The sequence below is a fragment of the Staurois parvus genome, unplaced genomic scaffold (assembly GCF_062004578.1).
Source record: "Staurois parvus isolate SC_StPar_1 unplaced genomic scaffold, SC_StPar_1.0 ptg000694l, whole genome shotgun sequence".
Classification (NCBI taxonomy): Eukaryota; Metazoa; Chordata; class Amphibia; order Anura; family Ranidae; genus Staurois; species Staurois parvus.
The window spans coordinates 3,064,423-3,088,394 of NW_028318490.1; the positions used below are offsets into that span (position 1 = coordinate 3,064,423).

The 23,972-nt window shown below is 42.5% G+C and overlaps 1 protein-coding gene across 2 annotated transcripts in view; it reads right to left on the reverse strand.

Annotated features, from left to right (window-relative positions):
- DNAJC4 (DnaJ heat shock protein family (Hsp40) member C4) overlaps positions 1-23,972 on the reverse strand; it is a 51,327-nt gene that overhangs the window by 21,255 nt on the left and 6,100 nt on the right. For both annotated transcript variants that reach the window (XM_089652818.1, XM_089652819.1), the window contains exons 2-3: positions 8,964-9,069; positions 6,305-6,398 (exon numbers count right to left, since the gene is read on the reverse strand). In XM_089652818.1, the coding sequence (XP_089508944.1) occupies positions 6,305-6,398; positions 8,964-9,046 (177 nt within the window). In that variant the 5' untranslated portion in view covers positions 9,047-9,069. The remainder of the gene's footprint in view (positions 1-6,304; positions 6,399-8,963; positions 9,070-23,972) is intronic.

The following is a 23,972-nucleotide window of genomic DNA, read 5'->3' on the forward strand; positions in this document are numbered from 1 at the left end:
CTGCCTAACAGAGTACATTTTAAGGCTTGTTCACACAAATTGCAGTGGGGTAACGTGCGGAATGGCATGTTTTCCCGTATCGCGCCACCCCTGTACCTACTCTTCATAGGCAGAAGGTATGGGACATTGGTATCGGCGAGTACTTTTAAAAGAGTATCGGTACTTGTACTCGGTGTTTAAAAAAATGGTATCGGTGCATCCCTAATGATAATTTATGGTTGATCAGACAACAATTGTTATGGTAATAGATCATTCTTCTCCAGCCATCTCCTGACCAACCCTTTAAGGGGAAGAACAGCTCATGTACATGGGTAATGGTCTGTATGTCAGCTGCTTTTATTCCCTATGAAAGCCAAGCAGCTCAATGCAACTCCTTTAACAATTGAAAGGCAAATCAAGGCAACTTAAAGAGGATCTTCAGGTTGTATAAAAAAAAGTAAAAAAGTCAGCAGCTACAGGTATTGTAGCTGCTGATATTTAAAAAAAGAACACTTACCTGTCCAAGGATCCAGCACTGTCCTCCCCTGGTGCCAGTATGCTTAATAAGGGAAGCTGGCTATGGCTCCTTGCAGCTTCACGGTTGGCTTCCCTCCACACTACACTTTGTGAATGGTCTTGCAGCCTTCTGGGGCCTGTGATGTGTCCAAGAAAGCTGCGGGCAAAGGTGGGGGACAAACTTCAACATGAATCAGCTTGGTGATCCGAGCAGAAATGGGAGCGGGTACCTGTCAAGACCAAGCACCCGCTCCCCCCCCCCCCCACAAAATATATAACTGTACTCAAAAGTGATACAGGAGTGGGGGGGAGGCGGAAAAGTAGAGCATTGTGCTTATATACATGTGTGCATATACATGGAGCTCAAGATTTTTTTGGGGAGGGTCTAAAGCATTTGTAAAGGCAATTTTTTTTTATTAAAATAATAAACATGTTATACTCACCTGCTCTGTGCAATGGTATTGTACAAAGCAGTTCCAACCCTCCTCTTCTGGGGTCCCCCACCAGCGATCTTGGCTCCTCCTCTTTTGAGTCTGCCTCTATAGAAGGCACTTGCCATGGGGACAGATGTGTGGGCTTGATCCCAAGCAGGGCTGTATGACACACACAGCACGGCTTGATACCCCGGAACCCCCCCCAATTACAGGATTTGACTGACAGCAGGAGCCAATGTCTTCCGCTGCTCTCAAGACAAGCTTGTGCGAGCAGAGAGAAAGAAGAACAGCAGACGGGCACAGCGCTAAATCAATATAAGACTCCGATATTTGGTGGCGAAAAGGGCACAGTAAGTGGCAAACTTTTCTTACCTTAATGCAGGGAATGCATTAAGGTAAAAAACATTTTACCTTTAGAACCACTTTAAATGCTTGGGTGTACCTTTCATTTTTTTACCCTTTTATTTCACTTATATTTATTGCTATCACATAATGGATCAATAAATTGCATTTTAATGTGAAAGATTCTCTTTAACCACTTGACACCTGCGGTATAGCCGAATGACGGCTACAGCACGGTTGTTCAGTCCTGGGAGGGCGTCAAATGAGGTCCTCCCAGAACACACCCTCTCGTGCTCCCTCGGGCACGCACCCGGTGATCTCCATGATCGCTGTGTCCTACGGCTGATCACATGATGTGGTAAAAGGCCAATCACAGCAGCCTTTTACCACGTGATCAGCTGTGTCCAATGACACAGCAGATCACCAGTAAACGCAGTTGCCGGTTATCGGCTGCACTTTCCTCACGCTGTCACAGCGTGAGGAAAGTACTGCCAATAACTGGCAATTGTCAGAGGACAGATTGGCACCGATCATCAGGGCACTGATGATCAGTACCCTGATGATCGGTGCCCAACAATGCAGCGCACCAGTGCCGCCCACCAGTGCCCAGCAGTGCCACCCACCAGTGCCCAGCAGTGCCACCCACCAGTGCCCAGCAGTGCCGGCAGTCAGTGTCGCCTATCAGTGCCCCTCATTGTTGCATATCAGTGCAGCATCATCATTGCCAGCTTATCAGTGCTGTCTATCAGTGCCCATCAGTACCACCTATCAGTGCAGCTTCATCAACGCACATCAGTGAAGGAGAAAAATTACCTGTTTGCTAAATTTTCTAGTAGAAACATAGGAGAAACTTTTTTTTTTTTGCTCTTTTTTTGTTTATGGGGCAAAAAATAAAACACCCAATGGCAAATAACTACCACCAAAAGAAATCTCTATTTGTGTGAAAAAAATTATAAAAATTTCATATGGGTACAATGTTGCATGACCAAGCAAATGTCATTCAAAGTGAAAACTGAAAATTGGCCTGGGTAGGAAGGGGGTATAAGTGCCCAATAGGCAAGTGGTTAATAAGACATTAGGGGTCTGGTGTCTCCGGATGTCTTTATCTGTACTTCACTGAAGCAAATAGAGTGGAGATTGTGTATGGTTTCAGTGGCAGTAAAAATCGTTAAAGGAAAAATATACAGAAAAACAATAGTACACTAACTACCTATATATGGTAACCAATCAGTCTGGATGAAGTTGGAAAGCCAGATCTATTGTAACTGTGTTACATATTATAAAAGACAAGGTGTATCTGCACACTAAATCTGATTTTTTTTTAATGAAATTTGCTTGTACAGGAAAAAGACGTCTGCCCTTACAGACACATTACTTATCAAAAACCTGTGACAACTGATAGTCACATGAAAACAGAATTCTTTCTAAAACCATGATGGGGGATGTATATAAAACAGAGTAAAAGTGTTTTTAATTTTCTTATCATGTACAGTTATTGTGAGCGAACATGTTAGTACTCATCTTGCTTATTGTATTAATCAGATAAGATACCACATTGTTTAACTTCAGAAGCAGCAACAATGTGCTTAAAGCTGAAGTCTGGCAAAGAGCTGAATGCACAGATGAAATAAATATAAAGGGAAAGAGTTTCAATAATTGTCTGCTGCAGCGAAGTAGCAGTTATATGTTTTTCCCCTTCCAAAGCCTTTGACTCCACAGTAAAAATGAAAAGCAGGAGACTGATGAGCATATCCATTGTTCTATAAAGTGGTTGTAAACCTCAGACATGAAATATGAATAAAGCAATATCCCTCTGTGGTGTGTACTTGTGAGCACTAAGTGTCATTTGCTGCTTTGTTCCTCTGCTATCTACAGGAGTCACTTCTGAAAAGTTTTACTGACACCAAGAGAAAAAAAGGTGACAGGGGAGGGACCTCTAGCACACAGCCTGTGACTGATAGCTTCAGCTCTGTTCCTGTGAGCTTTGTGAAAGGTGAGGGGGTGTCCCTTCCCTCTAATCAGCTCTCAGAGCTTTCCTCACTGAGCTCTACAGAGTGTAACTTCAGTTCTCTGCTCCCTGCTTTCTGAAAGCTCAGACAAGCTGTATAAATTCTGGACTATGAATGGCTGTAGAGAAGAGAATACTACAGATATACAGATAAACAGGTACAACTTAAGTAGAAGGAATTGTTTCATCTCTGTTTATCACCTGAGGCCAGTCACTTCATGGGTATATTAAGGGTTTACAACCTCTTTAAATGCTGTCCTTTAAAATTTCCCTATTCCACACATACTACATCTACATAGCCCAGTACTTACCTTCAGCCCCATTCCAGAGATCTTCACTGTGCAGGCCAGTGGCACACAGGTTTTCCTTGATAAAAGTCCAGGCCAGGCTATGCTCCTATTGCGCATATGTACCATGGTATCATTCATTCCTATGGCTGGGTTCATACTCATGGCAGGCCCAATTATCTGGAAGACTATGGATGAGCCATAGGAAAGAATACATCTGTGGCACACATGCACAGTGGGCACATGGGCTGACAGAGCTTATTTCAATGTAAAGGCTGTGCAGCCTTGGGCAACTCCTATCTCAAGAGCTGGATTGAAGGTTATTATTTATCGGTTTGGGTTACATAGAGTGAGTAGAGATGAAGCTTTGAAAGGTGGAAGCCTTAAATGACAACCTCACTTAAAGTAATGACCTACTGTAAGTCTCTCTTGATAAAAGCCTCTTTAATTGGTACTCAGCAGCCCATGGCGGGAAGGGCAGCTCTTAGCAAGAAAAAACAAGTAAAAAGGCTCCATCCTGGTAACTGAAATTATGCTGGGTTGGGTGGGGAGATCATTGTATTTAGAAACAGTTCGATCTTTGACCCAAGCCAGTAATCGATTGCAGGTTTAATGAGGATGTGGTCAGGGAGACAATAAACATAGGTAGGATAGTGATTGATTTTACTCCTTTCCAATCAATCATTCTTACCAGCTACCATTTCCTCCTCTCAGGCTACATGATAGCTGCATGGGCAGCAATGGAGGCAGTCATGCTACTTGTCTTTGATATTAAAGAATAAGTTGTGACAATAAACAATATCCTTATTCCCCAAAAATAATCCATACACATCCATTAGTTAATCTATTTGTCAGGAAATTGTTTTTTTTTTCCCGGTTATTCAACCTCCTTAAGCTAGCCATAGTTAGATCAGTTGTTTTTTTTTAGTTTAACCAGCAAGTTGAATGAAAGACTCACCAATTCCCTTCATCGGGTGCAGAGCTCTTTTTTTTTTCTTTTGTGGCGATGTTCTTTGCGATTAATGTTGGATCTACTTTCTTTTTTGTTGTAAATGAGTAGGGATATTATGTACACCATAGTCATTCACATAAGGGGTGGGCCGGGATCTGGGGACCCCATTGTTAAAGGGGGCTTCCAGATTCCAATAAGTCACCCCCTGCACCTCCACAACCACCAGGGTTGTGGGAAAGAGGCCCTTGTCCTCATCAACAAAGGGAAAAAGGTGTCCCAAAGCACCCCCTCAATGCTTAGGGCATCTGGCCTGGTATGGTTCGGGGGGAGGGGGGGCTCTCACATGCCTCCACCCCACCCCCCTTTTTTGGCCTGCCAGGCTGCATGCTCAGATAAGGGTTCAGTATGGATTATGGGGGACCCTATGCCTTTTTTTTTTTTTTTAATTTTGGCATTCCCCCTTGAAATCCATACCAGATCCGAAGAGCCTGGTATGGATTGGGGGGGACCCCCACACAGTTGTTTTTTCAAATTTTTTTGGATATAGGCAAGTTGCAGTATATTGAAATCACATTGAAGTCATGTTGAAGTCATGTTTAACCGCCATATAGTAATAAGACGGACACAAGGCGGTTCTCTCGTTCTGGGAGGACGTCATATGACGTCATCCATGCCACCTGCCAGTGCCCATCTGTGCCACATCAGTGTCACATTTCAGTGTCCATCAGTGCCACATATCAGTGCCCATCTGAGCTGCCTTTCAGTGCCACCTATTAATGCCAGTCAGTGCCACCTATCATTGCTGCCAATCAGTGCCACCAATCAGTGCCAGTCAGTGCCACCAATCAGTGCCAGTCAGTGCCACCAATCAGTGCCATATATGAATGCTGCCTTTCAGTGCCCATCAGTGATGCCTGTCAATGCCCATCAGTGCCACCTACCAGTGCCTCCTCATCAGTGCCACCTATCAGTGCAGCCTCATTAGCACACATCAGTGAAGGAGAAAAATCACTCATTTACAACATTTTATAACAAAAACTATGAAAAAACATTTTTTTTTTTTCTTCAAAATTTTCAGTGGTTTTTGGTTTAAGAAAAAATAAAAAACCCAGAGGTGATTAAATACCACCAAAATAAAATGATAAAAATGTCATATGGATACAGTGTTGCATGACTGCGCAATTGTCATTCAAAGTGCAACAGCGCTGAAAGACGGAAATTGGCCTGGGCAGGAAGGGGGCAGGAAGTGCCCTGTAGGCTAGTGGTTAAATTGGACAAAATCACAGCATTTTGAAGTCGCACCTGATGTGAAGCAGGGCTCAGTGTCACGTTAAAGAATAGTTGTACTTTTTAATACATTGGCTACTTTAACGCTAAAAATAAGCAGAAAATGAACTGGAAGATTTGTATTGCAGCAGCGTCTGGAGCCGGTGAAAAAAAGACCAGGTAAAATACTCATTTTAACCAGTGTTGGTCCTACAACAAAAGAAGCTTTGTAGGCATGTACACAACAACCAAGAAAATTATAAAAAGAGCTGCAGTTGATACAAGTCTCTGGTAAATTATCGTTCGTATGGCATAAGCAAAACACATGACATAAGCCTATTCCTTTGTAGGTAAAGTTGTTTGCAGTGCTGGCACTGCATTATTCACACTACTTACCAACTTCTGTATCCATTGCCTGATCTCATAAGAAATATAACTATACTCTACTGAAATGTGCTGTAAATGCATTTTCCATACACATAATGTGGAATAACAGGGAAATGATATTGGAGACAATTACCTTCTTTGATAGGTTGAAAAAGGCATTCTTTATTTCTATACTTGATGCTTCCCTTCCCACACCTAGCACTTGATAATGATCCCGCAAAGCAGAACTAAAAGAAAAAAAATGATATGTTAGATTCACTGTAACCTGCGTCCCCCTACCTAAGTCAAGCACCACCTGGGCATTTACTGGGACTAGGGATCGCTGACATGTAGCTATGTTAAAACTGTTTTTACCTCTCAAAATAATAACTTTTACGTTTCCGCCACCCCCCTCTGCCAATCCCTCCACTGGCTCCTGATTGCGCAACGGATCAAATTCAAAATCCTAACACTGACGTACAAAGCTGTCCACCATACTGCCCCGAACTACATCACCGACCTAATATCCAAGTACCACCCAACATGCACACTCCACTCCTCACAAGACCTCCTTCTCTCTAGTTCCCTGGTCTCCTCCTCCCATGCCCGCCTCCAGGACTTCTCCAGGGTGTCACCCATCCTCTGGAACTCCCTGCCCCAACCCATCAGATTATCACCTACTCTCCTCTCCTTTAGGCGCACCCTGAAAACCCACCTCTTCAGGGAAGCCTACCTCACCCCCTGCTAACTTGCTGACCTCCTCCACTCTTCCTACCACTCCATCTCCCACAGCTTTCTCCTCCTGTGCCACCATCCCCTCCCTCCTAGATTGTAAGCTCGAAAAAGCAGGGCCCTCGAACCCCTCATGTTTTGTGTTGTATTGTATTGTTATTGTTCTGTCCCCTATTGTAATGTACAGCGCTGAGCGAACTATTGGCGATTTATAAATACTGTATAATAATAAACCAGGCAAAGTGCATTAGTTCAGCTTGATTTACTCTTACATGTTTTCAATATTTTTACAGAGATTCTATCACTTTAAAGAGACCTAGTTAGTCTCTAAAAAAAAAAATCATATTTGAAGTTCCCTGCCATGGAAGAGGCATTATACTCAAATAGCCTGTGTCTCCTAGCTTGCCTCTTTTGCGGCATTGGATACTTCTGGGAGTGTCAGGTGCCTGTGTATCCCACCATATGCTGTGGTTCCTTCATCTGACCCCACCTCACTGCAGGATACGGCAGACAACGTAGTCTAAGGATAGGGACACAGCACACAGCAGGGGACAAAGGTATATGAGACTCTTCGAAATGTTGGATGCCAAAAAGTCTTAAGGGGGCTGCATTGCTGCAAGGAGGTAAAGCAGGATACATGGGCCTCACAGTGTTGAAGCTTGCTGGCCCTATCATTCATTCCACATACCCCTATTGCTCAGCATGGCAGCTCATCATAGTCATGGGCCAATAGGTATGGATGTAGATGGGACTACTTAGCTGCATGTTCTGGCACTGCCCGTTTAGAATAGCCAAGCATTCAGGCTAAGCAGAGGATACTGAAAGTTGTTACAAGTACTGTATGTGTCAACTGAATGCCTACAATTCATAACGGTCAGCAACTTTCAGTATTCTTAAAGTGACAATCTCTGAACTTTGTTCATTGTGGAGACTTGTATGTTAATCTTCTATTAGCGGTAATACGTATCATATTAAAAACCAGCTGACAGCTCTGTTCACTACACTATATGTCAGTTGTACTCATTGATTTGAGAACTTGTGTCTTAAGCTGACCATACACTACAGCCTCCCCTCTGATGATGTGCCTATAGCACGAAAGGCCTAAGGAGGAGCTGTGCAGAGCGTGACGTCATTCCACCGCCGGAGCCACGAGGAGGCCCGGCTGACATCTTTACTAGGGTCAGTACTGCCTTTTTTTCCATTTAAAGCCTTTATATGGGTCTGGATCTGCATGCTGCCCTATACTTTTATTGAAGCAATACATTTTGTTTTAAACATACTACACTATCTCTGGCACCTGTTTTCTGGGGCTCCTGTGTGGAGCTGATACCCCCACAGAGAAGGTGTGTGTACCATTCAGAGGAGAGAGTATCACTATCAGTGTGGAGTGCCTGACTGACCTTAAGGGGACCTCAGGATCCAATTTGGAGCCTTCGACGATCCACCGTGAGAGGGATGCCCGCCATCTGATCTTTGAGGGATCTGACATCTGGAATGATTATTCCTACATGCGCATAACCCATGCGTTTCTGGTGAGTGCGCATTGGTATTATTTGAGGCCGCAAGAGCTTTGGAAGTTTGCATCTTTTTAAAGAAAACCACGGATATTATTATACTGACTTCTCACTGTTTTCAGTTCAATTTCTTTAGCGCTGCACTTTTGCTATTTACGTTGACCATACACTGGCCAGGGGCATAGGGACTGGTTAACTTTTGATCAGTGTGTGACTGTCCCTGCTTGATAGATTATCAATCGTTTGATCAACTTGTGTCGAAGAAGTGACATGTTGGCAAATTGTCCTTGATCCGTGGCTGCAGCCTATCAGTTATTGGTGTTTCTGACAGCAGCATAAGCCGCTGTCAGAATACAATATCCTGGCAAGGGGGATTCCGCTATCCACCTCGTTTGTGTAGATGGAGGAATCTGTGCTTTTTTTCCAGCCAACAGTGCATGACCAGCTTTAGATGACAGGCATGACAAATAAAGAATCATTTACAATGTAAACAAACTGCTGCATATGGACCAGAGTTACCAAGGTAAATGTGGAATTCAAGACTGTAGCGAAGTGCAAGCATCTCACCGTGAATATGTTCCAGCACAGCGTAGAGCCCCTGACGTAAATATCTGTATACCTCCTTTACAAAACCCACGCCATGACATCATTGAGGAACGATAGTCGCTGTGGGCTAAAAGAACATGTGATTAATGAACGGCAATCATAAATCATTCTGAAGTCATATAATGCAATTACAGTTAATAAAAAAGTTTGCGAATTTTAAGAATTTTAGATTTCAGCGTAAAAAAGAGAGAGTCATAATAATACTATGTAACATTATACCCATATACAGAAACCTATGGAAAAAAGATTGTTATTGTAATGTTTCACTTAAAGTGAAATACACTGAATCTAAACACCACAAACCAAAAGCGCTATTTATTTCATTTTTAATATTTAAAGCAAGCTCACCCATCCATCCATGTCTCCGTGTTTTATTTGCTGAAATGATTGGAAATATGAGATGTGCAAAAGTAGCAGCAAATTAAAAATCCAACAAAAGTAAAAAAAAAAAAATCTTACTAGAATAATATCAATCAATGCTTGAACAAAATAAAAAGTCCTCAACGTCCAAACAGTGAATATCCCCTGTATACATATGTGAACTGTCCTTTTTCAATATCCTTCAGTGTGCAATTCTCCCAACTACACAAGCAAATCTTCATCTTCATCTTTGTACCCTCAAAAAAATGCACAGAAAGACACACATAGTGCATTATCCTTAATACACTCACAACTTTCTTAACCACTTGCCTACCGGGCACTTATACCCCCTTCCTGACCAGTCCAATTTTCAGCTTTCAGCGCTGTCGCACTTTGAGTTAAAATTGCACGGTCATGCAACAGTGCGCCCATATGAAATTATTTTTTTCACACAAATAGAGCTTTCTTTTGGTGGTATGTACTCACGGCTGAGTTTTTTTTTTTGTTTTTAGCACAAAAAATAAAACAAAGAGCAGAAAGTTTGAAAAAAAAATTTTTTTTCTTTGTTTCTATTAACCTCCTTAGCGGTAATCCCAAGTGTAGCTCAGGGTAAAATTTCTATACCAAGAGCAGTAACCTCGAGCTACACTCGGGCTTACCATGCGGCGCTGCTCTGGGGGTCCCTGCAGCAATTACCTTGTCCTTCGCTCCCGCGATGTGTCCCCTGCAGCGTCCCCGGCCATCTCCTCCGGCTGATGCCGGCATCCGGCTCCTGTGTTCCGGTCCCTGTGACGTCGGGACGTACGGGTGCCGGAACCGGCGGGAAATTTTAAATTTGTAAAAAATTTCATTTTTGCTGTCATTGCTGTTTCAATGCATTTCACATATATTTTGTCCCTACTGCTTTGTCCTGTGCCCTGCCTGCATTTTGAATGTTCTTTCTGCCTGGAAACTTAGAAAAGTCCATGGCATCCAAAAAGCGTCCCTTTACGTCAAAAGCGGTTTTAGAATAGCGATAGTAAATCAGAACCACTTGCAGAATTAAGGGATAATGATTCGTGGGGAAATTCGTCATCAGACACTGAAAACGATTGCTCAGCGATGTGCGAATTTGCCTCTGTATTTCAAATTTCAGTGTTTTTAGTTTTATTAAATTATTGAATTAAATTTATTATATTATTATTTTTTATGATTATTTATTAAATTATAATTTATGATTTTGTGTTTCAAATTTTATCATATCCGGAATGTTTAATAGACTCTTGTTCGTACAGATTTCAGTGAGTTATTCCTAAAAATTACAGCCTACAATAAAAAACTACATATTTCCATGCAAAAAAATGGTACCGCTTTCAGCACAAAAAAATAGGAAAGAATCATACCACCAAGGAGGTTAAACATGTAATTGTTCTCCTTCACTGATGTGCGTTGATGAGGCTGCACTGATGGGCAGCACTGATGGGCACTGACAGGCAGCACTGATGGGCACTGACTGGCAACACTGCTGGGCAAAGGTGGGTGGCACTGCTGGGCACTGATCATCAGTGCCCTGATGATCGGTGCCATTCCCTGCTCTGGCAATTTCTGGTTATCGGCAGTACGTTCCTCACGCTGTGACAGCGTGAGGAAAGTGCAGCCAATAACCGGCAACTGCATTTACTGGTGTTCTGCTGTGTCATTGGACACGGCTGATCATGTGGTAAAAGGCCGCTGTGATTGGCCTTTTACCAACTCACGTGATCAGTTGTGTCTGTAGGAGATCACCGGGGGCGCGCTGAAGGGTGCGTTCAGGAAGGACATCATACGACACCCTCCAAGAACTGGCCGGTCGCAGTAAAGTCGTCATTCGGCTATCTGCGGTCGGCAAGTGGTTACAAAAGTCACGCTTACAAAAATGTGTCAAAATCCATGCATAGCCACTCCACTACGTGTTTACTTCTTATCGTCTGCAATTATTACTCTTGCCCTCTATCTATATTCAAATTGCCTTATAGCAAGTTCCACAGAAGAATTTTATTCAGTTCACAACTTCCTCTTTCCGTCCTCTTCTCCAAAAGATATGTTCCAAAAGATATGTATTACATAGAATAGTACTATCAATTCCTCAGCATCGTGTCCTCCCGTGCTCCACTCTTTATCAAATTGTGACTACCAATAAAAAAGTGATAGAAACACTCCACCACCTCACAGACCATGCACCTTACCAGACTAAATTAGTCAGATAGCCTTAGATAGAGACGGCTCTTCCCGACCAACATAACTCCCGTTTTTCCAATGTTAGCGATATGTAGGTCAAAACAGATCAGTATACATCGTGCATTACAGTTAAATCAGCTAAACAGCTAAATACGTTTTCTCATCAGCAGTTAGAGCAGTCTTTTGACTTCTATCACTGTCCAGCACAGCACTGGGTAAAGCTTGTAGGAGGAGTTTTCATTCTCCCCTGATTGTCCTCTGTCTGGACAGTGCAGATTGGCCCTGTAAGGGACCACCTGGCAGCACCTCTAGCAATCCACTGATAGGGCCTCCCCAGAGCGCGGAGTCTAAGTTCCGGAGCACTTGTTCACCAGGGCCCCTGATGGTGGGGATGGACTTGGAGCGCTCCGAGACCAGGTCGCAGCTACTGGATATCCCTACCGGTGGTAGAGGAGTCTGCCAGAGGCTCCCGCAGGGTGAGAGTCTGATGTGAGGGGACCAGGGGGTCCTAGAGGGATGGATGGATGGAGGAGCAAGAGCTAAGTCAAACAAGCCGAGTCGGTAGCCGGGGGGGGCCGGTGCGGTACAAAACAGTAGGCAAAGAATGGTCGGGTCACATGCCAGGTCAGTAACAGGAGATCAGATCTAAAGGGGGACATCCAGGAGCGAAGTCAGACAAGCCAAGGGGTCAGGATAGGAGAAGGCAGCAATGGTCAGACAATCCGGATCAATAGTACTCACAACACAGGTATCAGATAACAGGAATCGCAGAAAGACCATTCGGCAACAAGTGTCTGTGCAGGGCTGGTTTAAGTAGCCCGCCCTGCACCTGACAGGCGCAACCTAGGTCCTAGTGCCTGCCCAGTACTGTCATAGACGACGGGTGCGCCTGGGTCCTAGTGCCGTGCTGCCTGCATGTCTTGACAGACACCTACGCATGTGTAGACCCATGCGTCGCGATGGTTCCTGACAGGCCCTGTGCTGATCACATGCACTTTCCCAAGAAAAAAAAAACAAAAACATTCTCTAGCAATACACACCAAACTGAGCATGTGCAGCTTGCCCCCAAGGCTCTGCTCTAACAGAAGATGGATTGGGGACAGTAGAAAAAGGGGAGGATCAGAGAAGACAGGATCAAACATCCTTTTTACACAATGCGGAGGATTAACCCCTCAGTGTGTATAACAAGCTTGCTGTATTGCATATGCAGACAGATTTTACTGCTATATACCGTTTATAATGCATGTAGACATACTGGATTTCTACAGTAGAGTTCCTGGTACAACTTGGAATTCATTAGCATAAAAATGTATTGCTCTGGAACATTCAAGTGCTCCATATAAACATGAGATAAGCAGTAGAGACCTTATCACTCTTCTTTAAAGTTTAACACAGTTGTCACAAGTGCAAGCAATGCCAGGGGGTTCTTAGCTGTCAACATATGTAAAAAGTGCATTGTCTGATGATATGTAGGATGTCCCAATCCCAAGAAAATGTCTTGGATTTATGTGGACTGATCTATGCCAAAGTCTTTCTGTATACTTTTCTAGTTTAATGAGCTTCAACAAGTATTGTTCTTCCCCAAAATCTCTTGATCAAGCCATACTGCACATCTAACTAACTCAATTCTGTTACGAAGGGTAACTATTTAAAACTTTAATGATTGTTTTTATATGGCAGTGAAGATCCAACCCATACCTCGACTGATGAAATGATCTACCATTGCACATTTAAAGATGCTATTGTCTTATAGTAGTAGCTTGCAAACTGTGTTGCATGACACATTATTATGTCTTGTGACAGGTTGTCACTAACTGCAGAGGTTCTGTAGAACACAATCGGGAATCCTATCTCTGAAATTGTAGGCGCTGACACTTTGTAATGGTCTGCAACCTAGCTGAACCCTGTAGGTATTGTAGCCAAAACAGTAAATCCCAATTCCTATCCTCTCCCTTTTGCCTCCTTTGTAGGGTTGATGTCATATTATGTTTCAGTCAGAAAGGAAGAGTTGGAAGGCAATGTCTCTTTTTTTTTGAAGAGTGTTTATTTTTGATTTTTTTTTTTAAATACAGCCAAGAACAATTCTTTGCAACACACAAGCAAGACATGCAGTACGGTACATTTATGCACATCTTCACATACTGGCGATCAATTGTACATGACATTCTGAATGACAAAGAAAAGGAGATACATAATGCATATTTTAAAGTTTAACTCAGAAATGACCATCACTCTGTTCAGATACGGAAATCTACCTAAAAGGCGGAAGAAAGCGGAGGGGCAGACTCTGGCTTCATGAGTTTGTACTTAGGAAGGGGCTCAAACAACCAGTCTTGATAACATCGTAAAACTGTAACTACTTCTGAGCTCCGTACACCGCCCTACCTTCTACTGAGCTCCGTACACCGCCCTACCTACCGCTGACCTCCGTACTCCGCCCCACCTACCGCTGACCTCCGTACTCCGCCCCACCTACCGCTGACCTCCGTACTCCGCCCCACCTACCGCTGACCTCCGTACTCCGCCCCACCTACCGCTGACCTCCGTACTCCGCCCCACCTACCGCTGACCTCCGTACTCCGCCCCACCTACCGCTGACCTCCGTACTCCGCCCTACCTACCGCTGACCTCCGTACTCCGCCCTACCTACCGCTGACCTCCGTACACCGCCCTACCTACCGCTGACCTCCGTACACCGCCCTACCTACCGCTGACCTCCGTACACCGCCCTACCTACCGCTGACCTCCGTACACCGCCCTACCTACCGCTGACCTCCGTACACCGCCCTACCTACCGCTGACCTCCGTACACCGCCCTACCTACCGCTGACCTCCGTACACCGCCCTACCTACCGCTGACCTCCGTACACCGCCCTACCTACCGCTGACCTCCGTACACCGCCCTACCTACCGCTGACCTCCGTACACCGCCCTACCTACCGCTGACCTCCGTACTCCGCCCTACCTACCGCTGACCTCCGTACACCGCCCTACCTACCGCTGACCTCCGTACACCGCCCTACCTACCGCTGACCTCCGTACACCGCCCTACCTACCGCTGACCTCCGTACACCGCCCTACCTACCGCTGACCTCCGTACACCGCCCTACCTACTACGGACCCCTGCACACCGCCCTACCTACTACGGACCCCTGCACACTGCCATAACTACTACGGACCCCTGCACACTGCCATAACTACTACGGACCCCTGCACACAGCCCTATCTACTATGGACTCCTGCACACTGCCCTAACTACTAAAACTATTCAAACAAGTCAGCCTGCAGTCCCAGTGGTTTTGCCTTCATGATGGACTCCAGCATCAGACTTGTGGGGGTGAACAATTACTCTCCAGACATGACAGAAATTTGTGAATGACAGTGAATTGCACGTTTCTCACTGAAGCGAACATATAAGGTAGGCCAGGTTCATATTTTTGCAGTGACATTTCTTTTATTAGATGTTATATGATTTCTTCATGCCATCTTTACTTTTTATTGGGGGGTTGATATTTAAAATGGTTGTAAATGCTTACATATACCCAGTGAAGTGACTGGCCTCAGGTGATACACAGAGATGAAACAAATCCTCCTACATATGTACCCGTTTATCTGCAGTCCTCTCCTCTACATCCATTTGAAGTCCTGAACATACACAGCTTTCTGAGCGTACAGAAAAAACGGGCAGAAGAGCTGAAGTTACACTCTGCAGAACTCGGTGAGGAGAGCCGATTGGAGGGAAGAGACCCCCCCCCCTTCACACAGCACACAGGAACAGAGCTGAGGCTGTCAATCTGCTGTAGGTCCCTCCCTGTCATTTTTCTCTTGGAAAACTTGTCAGAAGCAACTCATGCAGATAGAGGAATGAAGCAGCAGACAGAAATGTCACTTAATGCTCTTAATTGAGGCAAGCACACACTATAAAGGGATGTGATTTGTTCATATTTCACATCTGAGGTTTACAATCACTTTAATTCTTTTTAAAAAAAGAAAGGGAAGAGTGCAGGACCCCGGAGATCTTTGATCTTGCTCTCCACCTCTTAAAGGTTGCCTACCCATGCTATAGACTGCATTTCACCCACTAAGGACACTTTTAAGAAATGTTTTGCACCACATTTTGCAGCTACTGCTTTGATTTAATCTATACACTAATCATTATAATTACAATATAGCTACTCAATTAAAATCAAATGTTACGTAATATTGCTGGCATTGTTTTTGAAAATATTTTGACGTACCGAGTAATCCAATGCTATACTATAAGGCCTCTGTTTACATTTTTAATTAAAATGCAGGATGTAATTATCATTCAATAAATGTCATCGCTATAGTTCCAATCCAGATAACCGTGTAATCATCTGCTAGTGCCAGGGATTTTTTGGCTTTCAGTTCAATGTATGTTATAATATGTAGCAATTATGGCATACATCTATTACAGGGCACTCTGCTAAACTGCCAGAAAATAAACATAAAAAGGATGTGAACAGACAAGGAGAAAAACAATTACGTATAGTAGATTGCATTCAAGGCAGAGGAACTGGAAAACATGCAAACAGAGTGAAAAGAGCACCAAGCAGCACAAAAGTGCGTGTCCCATAAACATCAACTACTGTTTTGCTCTTTCTTGTATAAGTGCATCACAAATACTAGCATACTTCCTACTGCTCTAGTTTGTTGAAGTATATGTATGATTGGAGTCGTTTTGTATGCGGTTGGTATCTGTCAGGTTTTTTGAAGAAAAAAAAAGGGGGAGCACACCATGTGCAAATGCAATGTTGTTACTGGAGTAATGAGTAATGACCCATGACAGAAAGGTCCCCTGTAATGTCACCTTGATAAAGGGAGCCTTTGTGTCCCAAAACATGTCGTGTTTCATATGGGACTTCAGTGAAAATACTGCATCTACACTTGATGTGCTGGCTTTTTCCAGTAAATGGATATTTAATGCTGCCACCACTGGGCCAATGTAACTACGAATTCAGCTTGAAATCTTCATTACCCCATCCAAAACTAAAGAAAAATCTTTGGCTATACATACACTAATACAGAATGACTTCCACTGATTACCTGAACTTCACATTTCTGATTTTTGTGTTAGTATTTAGCCATTATTTTAAACAAACCCATCTCACCAATGCTATTCATATAAGCTCTATTACACCAGGGCTCGACAAATCCAAGTTGCCAGGTCACCATGGCGACTAGAAATTGCATCCTGGTGCCTGGGCTTTTCTCATGCCATTCACAGTTGCAGGGATGTGCACCCTTGTCAGCTGGAAGCAGTCAAGTGGCTCCAGTGCCGCCCGATTGCCTCCACAAATGTGGGCAAAGTGACCCCCCTCCCTTCCGTGCGTGCCCCCTGCTATGTATCCCAGGCTCCGCTTGTTCATCTCCAGGCCCGGGATTGGCATAGTGGACCAGCATAGCATTTTGTTCATGTCCTGGAAGCGAAATGTATGACATCACTTCCAGGTCAACGTTGACAGTTTTCCTGGCTTGCATTATACTTACTTGCACTGTGCACAAAGCGGCCCCAATCATCTTCTCAGGTTCCCTGCTGGTGCTCCTGGCTCCTCCACTTCTCTGGGTGCCCCCATATCATGCTGCTTGCTCAAGGGGCACTCGTGCGTGCTTGCTCCTGAGCCCCACTCTGTGTGTCCATAAGACACCAGAACAGGGCTCAGCCCCAACCCCTTCTCACTGTCTTTCAGCCAATGAGGAGACAGAGATCTGGTGGAGCAGCCATTCTCATGCACATTGCTTGATTACGATCAGGCTTGGGTAAGTATTGGAATGGGGAGGCTACGGGGGGAGCTGCATACTGATAATTTTTTACCTTTATGCATAGAAAAAAACCTTCAACCTTTAGAACCACTTTAATTCAAACATGTACAAGACTACATTTTTTTTACACCAATATGTAAATTTCGATATTGCTTTTAGTGTATATGATATTTTAGCACTGCAGTGCCATACCCAAAATTATAAAGCTTACAAATAATAAGTAAACACTAAAAGAAACCTGTAGTGAGGAAGTAGCTAGAATGCCACAGCGGACCTCACTTCCTGAAAATACTAGTTCCTTGTAATGGTGCACCAAAATGAAAATTTTGGTGCTGAAACCGAAAATGGAAAATCAGTTTTTAAAAATTAATATTTATTTTTGGAAAAAAATACACTTTGATTATAAAAAACAAAACAAAAAAATATATACCCCAATTTTTTTTGTAAAATATGAAAGAGGATGTTACGGCAAGTAAAAAGATACCAAACATGTCACGCTGTAAAATTGCGCACGCTCGTGGAATGGCGTGAAACTGCGGTACTTAAAAATCTCCATGGGTGATGCTTTAAAAATTTCTACAGGTTAAATAAGTGTAAAGTTACAGAGGAGATCTAGTGCGAGAATTATTGCTCTTGCTCCGACGTTCGTGGCGATACCTCACGTGTGTGGTTTGAACATCATTTACATATGTGGGCATGGCCTAAGTATGCGTTCACCACTACGTGCGAGACGGGGGTATGGGGGCACTTTAAACTTTATTTTTTAAATGTATTTAATGTTTTTTTTTTTGTTTTTTTTTTTTAGTGTCCCTTTATAAAAAAACTTAATTACTTTTATTCTTATCACAAGAAATGCATGCATCCCTTGTGATAGAAATAATTAGTGACAGGTCCTCTTTATGGAGAGATAACACCCCACATCTCTCCTCTGCAATGTAAAGCATTGGATCAAAAAAAAAAAAACAAAACAAATATCTAGTGCTTGGAAAAAAAAAAAAAAAAAAAAAAAAAAAAAAGGAACCAGAAGTGACATTGCTCCGGGCGCTGCCATAAGTCCCTGATCGCCGCCATAATTCGCTGATCGCCGCCATTGTTAGTATAAAAAAACCTAAAAATCCCAGTATCTTTCCCGCCATTTGTAAACGCTATAACTGTCACGTAAACCAATTCATTTACACGTATTGTTTTTTTTTTTTTTTTTTTTTTAGCAAAGACATGTCGCAAAATGCATTTTGGCAGAAATTTATGATTAAATTTGATTTTTGCATTTTTTTTTTTACTGGACATGTTTTATAGCAAAATGTCCAAAATATTGTTTTTTTTCCCTCAAAATTGTCAGCTTTTTTTTTTATAGCGCAAAAAATAAAAACCGCACAGGCGATCAAATACCACCAAAAGAAAGCTCAATTTGTGGGGAAAAAAAAAAAGAGGATGTAAATTTCATTTATGTACCATATTGCATGACCGCGCAATTGTCCGTTAAACTAGCGCAGCGCTGTATAGCAGAAAAATGGAGTAAATTGCAGTATTTATACCATAGTTTGTAGACGCTATAACTTCCACACAAAGCAATCAATATACACTTATTGGGATTTTTTTACCAAAAACATGGAGCAGAATACATTTTGGCCTAAATTTATAACCAACTTTGAGTTTACTATATATTTTTTATAGCTGAAAGTAAAAAATACTGTTTTTCTTCAAAACTTTTAGCCTTTTTTTGTTTATAGCGTGAAAAATAAAAAGCGCACAGGTGATCTAATTACACCGAAAGAAAGCTCTATTTGTGTGAAAAAAAGGACATAAATTTCGTTTGGGTGCAGCATTGCATGACCGCGCAATTATCAGTTGAATTAGTGCAGCGCCGAGTAGCAAAAAGAGGCCTGGTCATTAAGGGGGGTAAATCCTCTGGAGCTCAAGTGGTTAAGCTACTACTAAGTAAACTGAATTACGCATACCTGACTTCACGAGGGATACAAGGTGTCTGCAGTTTGAAAACACATGCAACACTGTCATTTAATAGGCTGAGAAGTTTTTCTCTTATTTATGCAGAAATCTTGTATACTATTGTTTGTATTTTCATAGATAAGAGTTCTATTTTCAGCATAGGATTTAGCAGCCTGTCAGAACCGGATGTAAGATCTTGTCTAACTTTGGCAAAAATTTGATTGAAATTGTATTGTTAGTAGAAATTTAGTTAGTGCAACAAGAAGTAAAGAGAAGAGATTCAATGGAAAAAGAAAAAAACTGTTAGAGAATAACCAGTCCCTAGTCTATCCAAAACAAAGCACTTTTGTCTGAAGATACATTTTAAAAAGAGTAGAAGGACCAGTCTACATTAGAACAAAATCCAGCCACTGTTCAGCACGGACTCCTATTGCGGATGATGACACCCTGTTCTCTAGCTGTAAGATATTAGATTTGTAGTATTTCTGGGAGACATTTTTGTGTCTCCTGCCAAGTTTGGAAAATGATATGCTTTTCCATGACAGTCTGTAAGTAGTTACAGTTAGCTAATTGTTGGGGAATCGAGAACTTGGATTTATATCAAATGCTACAATTAAAACATGTTGCAACCTGGAGTTTCTTGCCTGGTGATCAACAGTATTGGACAGCAAGCTAAAGTCCACTGTTGGCTGACGTCACAGAGCCGGTCCTCAACAATCATAATTCAGCTAGGGCTGCACTAACATTGACACAAGCCCAAAGGCCATGAGCAAAGGCCCTAAGTTTGTTCAAACTTTCTCACATCAGTAGCACATTAACCACTTCCACTCCGGAATATTTACCCCCCTTCATGACCAGGCCATTTTTTGCAATATGGTGCTGTGTTACTTTAAATGACAATTTTGCGGTCATGCAACACAGTGGATAAATAAACTTTTTAAACATTTTTTCCTCGCAAATAGAGCTTTCTTTTGGTGATATTTGATCACCTCTTGGTTTTTTATTTTTTGCACTGTAAACAAAAAGATAAACAATTTTGAAAAAAATATATACACAAACACACAGTTGTGCTCAAAAGTTTGCATACCCTGGCAGAAATTGTGAAATTTTGGCACTGATATTGAAAATATGACTGATCATGCCAAAAAATACTCTTTTATTGAAGGATGATGATCATATGAAGCCATTTATTATCACATAGTTGTTTGGCTCCTTTTTAAATCATAACAGAAATCACCCAAATGGCCATGATCAAAAGTTTCCATACCTTGGAATGTTTGGCCTTGGTACAGACACACAAGGTGACACACACTGGATAAAATGCCAATTAGAGGTTAATGTTCCACATCTGTGGCTTTTTAAATTGCAATTAGTGTCAGTGTATAAATAGTCAATGAGTTTGTTAGCTCTTATGTGGAAGCACTGACTGGGCTAGATACTGAGCCATGGGGGATCAGAAAAGAGCTGTCAAAAGTCCTGCGTAACAAGGTAATGGAACTTTATAAAGATGGGGCAGCACAGTGGCTAAATGGTTAGCACTTCCGCCTGGCAGTACTAGGGTCGTTGGTTCGAATCCCAGCCACGGCACCACCTGCCTGGAGTTTGCATGTTCTCCCTGTGACTGCGTGGGTTTCCTCCGACACTCCAAAAGACATGCTGGTAGGTTAATTGGCTCCTGTCTAAATTGGCCCTAGTATGTGTAATTATGAATGTGAGTTAGGGACTTTAGATTGTACACCCCTTGAGGCGTAGGGACTGATGTGAATGTACAATATATACTATATGTATAGCGCTGCGAAAAATTGACGGCGCTATACAAGTACCTGAAATAAAATAATAAAATGGAAAAGGACATAAAAAGATGTCCATGCCTTGAATATGCCAATCAGTACTGTTGAGTCACCTATTAAAAAATTTTCATAATCTCTGCCAGAGTATGCAAACTTTTGAGCACAACTGTGTTTGTTTGTGTGTGTGTGTATATATATATATATATATATATATATATATATATATATATATATACACAGTTGCAAGAAAAAGTATGTGAACCCCTTGGGATTACGTGGAGTTTTGCATGAATTGGGCATAAAATGTGCTCTGAACGTCATCTAAGTCACAACAATAGAAGAACACAGTCTGCTGAACATAATACTACACAAACATTAGATGTTGTCATGGTTTAATTGCACATAACATGTAAACATTCACAGTGCAGGGAGGAAAAAGTATGTGAGGCCCTAGCTTAATGACTTCTCCCAGAGCTAATTGGAGCCAGGAGTGAGCCAACCTTGACTCCAATCTGTGTGATGATATTGGATGTGTTGCTGACAGCTGTCCTGTCCTTAAAAAACACACACCTGTTTTGGGTTTACTGGTTTCAAGAAGCACTGTCTGATGTGAACCATGCCTCGCAGAAAAGAGCTCTCAGAAGACCTACGATCAAGAATTGTTGACTTGCATGAAGCTGGAAAGGGTTACAAAAGTATCTCCAAAAGCCTTGATGTTCATGTGTCCACGGTAAGACAGACTGTCTACAAATGGAGAAAGTTTAGCACTGTTGCTACTCTCCCTAGGCGTGGTCGTCCTGTAAAAATGACTGCAAGAGCACAGCGCAGAATGCTGCATGAGGTAAAGAAGAATCCCAGAGTGTCAGCTAAAGACGTACAGAAATCTCTGGCACATGCTAACATTTTTGTTGACACATCTACAATAAGGAAAACATGAAACAAGAATGGAGTACATGGGAGGACACCACGGAGGAAGCCATTGCTGTCCAAAAAGAATATTGCAGCACGTTTGAAGTTTGCAAAAGAGCACCTGGATGTTCCACAGCACTACTGGCAGAATATTCTGTGGACAGATGAGACCAAGATTGAGTTGTTTGGGAAGAACACACAACACTATGTGTGGAGAAAAAAAGGCACAGCACACCAACATCAAAACCTCATCCCCACTGTGAAACATGGCGGAGGGAGCATCATGGTTTGGGGCTGCTTTGCTGCCTCAGGGCTGGACGGATTGTTGTCATTGATGGGAAAATGAATTCCAGAGTTTATCAAGACATTTTGCAGGGAAACGTACGACCATCTGTCCGCCAACTGAAGCTCCGCAGAGGATGGGTGATGCAACAGGACAATGACCCAAAGCATACAAGTAATTCAACAAAATAATGGCTGCAACAGCACAGAATACGCCTTCTGGAGTGGACCAGTCAGAGTCCTGACCTCAACCCGATTGAAATGCTGTGGCATGACCTTAAGAGAGCGATTCACACCAGACATCCCAAGAATATTGCTACACTGAAACAGTTTTGTGAAGAGGAGTGGTCCAAAATGACTCCAGATCGTTGTGCAGGTCTGATCTGCAGCTACAGGAAACGTTTGGTTGAGGTTATTGCTGCCAAAGGAGGGTCAACCAGTTATTAAGTCCAAAGGTTCACATACTTTTTCCTCCCTGCATTGTGAATGTTTACATGTTATGTGCAATTAATCCATGGCAACATCTAATGTTTGTGTAGTATTATGTTCAGCAGACTGTGTTCTTCTATTGTTGTGACTTAGATGACGTTCAGAGCACATTTTATGCCCAATTCATGCAAAACTCCACGTAGTCCCAAGGGGTTCACATACTTTTTCTTGCAACTGTGTATATATATATATATATATATATATAAATAATTGTATGTATTTATTTTTTTCTCTCTTTCTGCTATGAAACATTTAATAAAAATATAAAATACTAGTAAGGGTGGCGATCAGTGACTTATAGAGGGACTGCAAGTCTGACGTTCCTTTGTGGGAACCAAAGACACTAATACAGTGATCAGTGCTAAAAATATACACGGTCACTATATTAAATGACACTCGCTGTGAAGGAGTTAACATCTAGAGCAATCAAAGGGTGAACTATGTGCCTGACTAGTGTTTTACTGTGTGATATGTGTGGGTTTTACTAAGGGATGTGCTGGATTGCATTCACTGCTCTGCAGGGAATGCCAATCCAGCACATCGCTGGTGACAGGACACAATTCTGCCTTTGAATAAAAGCGGCTGGCGCTCATCCTTTGACCGTCAACTGTTTAGCGGCTTCTGCTGCGTGAAATCACAGCAGGAGTTGTGCGCCCCCACAATGGAAGTGCAAAATCACTTATAGACAGCGGGTAAAATAAGTATTGAACACGTCACCATTTTTCTTGGTAAATATATTTCTAAAAGTTCTATTAACATGAACTTTTCACCACGTCGGTAAAAATGTGTGCAATCCATACATACAAAGAAAACAAAACAAATAAGTTCAGAAATTAGGCAATGTGCAATACCATGGAATGACACAGGGAAAAAGGCGTGGAAAACCAAGACATAAGCTGAAATCTATCAGTAATTAGAAAGCAATCCTGCCCTTGTCAGTGCAAATTAGTATCAGCTGGTTCAGTCTCAACTGATGGCCTATAAAAAGGTGTCTCATTACCAAGGTGTCACACAAGAAACATCTGATGATGGGTAAAAGCAAAGAGCTCTCTCAAGATCTTTGCAACCTTATTGTTACAAAACATACTGATGGCATTGGTTACAGAAGGATTTCTAAATTTCTGAATGTTCCAGTGAGCACTGTTGGGGCCATAATCCGAAAGTGGAAAGAACATAATTTCACCATAAACCGGCCATGACCAGGTGCTCTTCT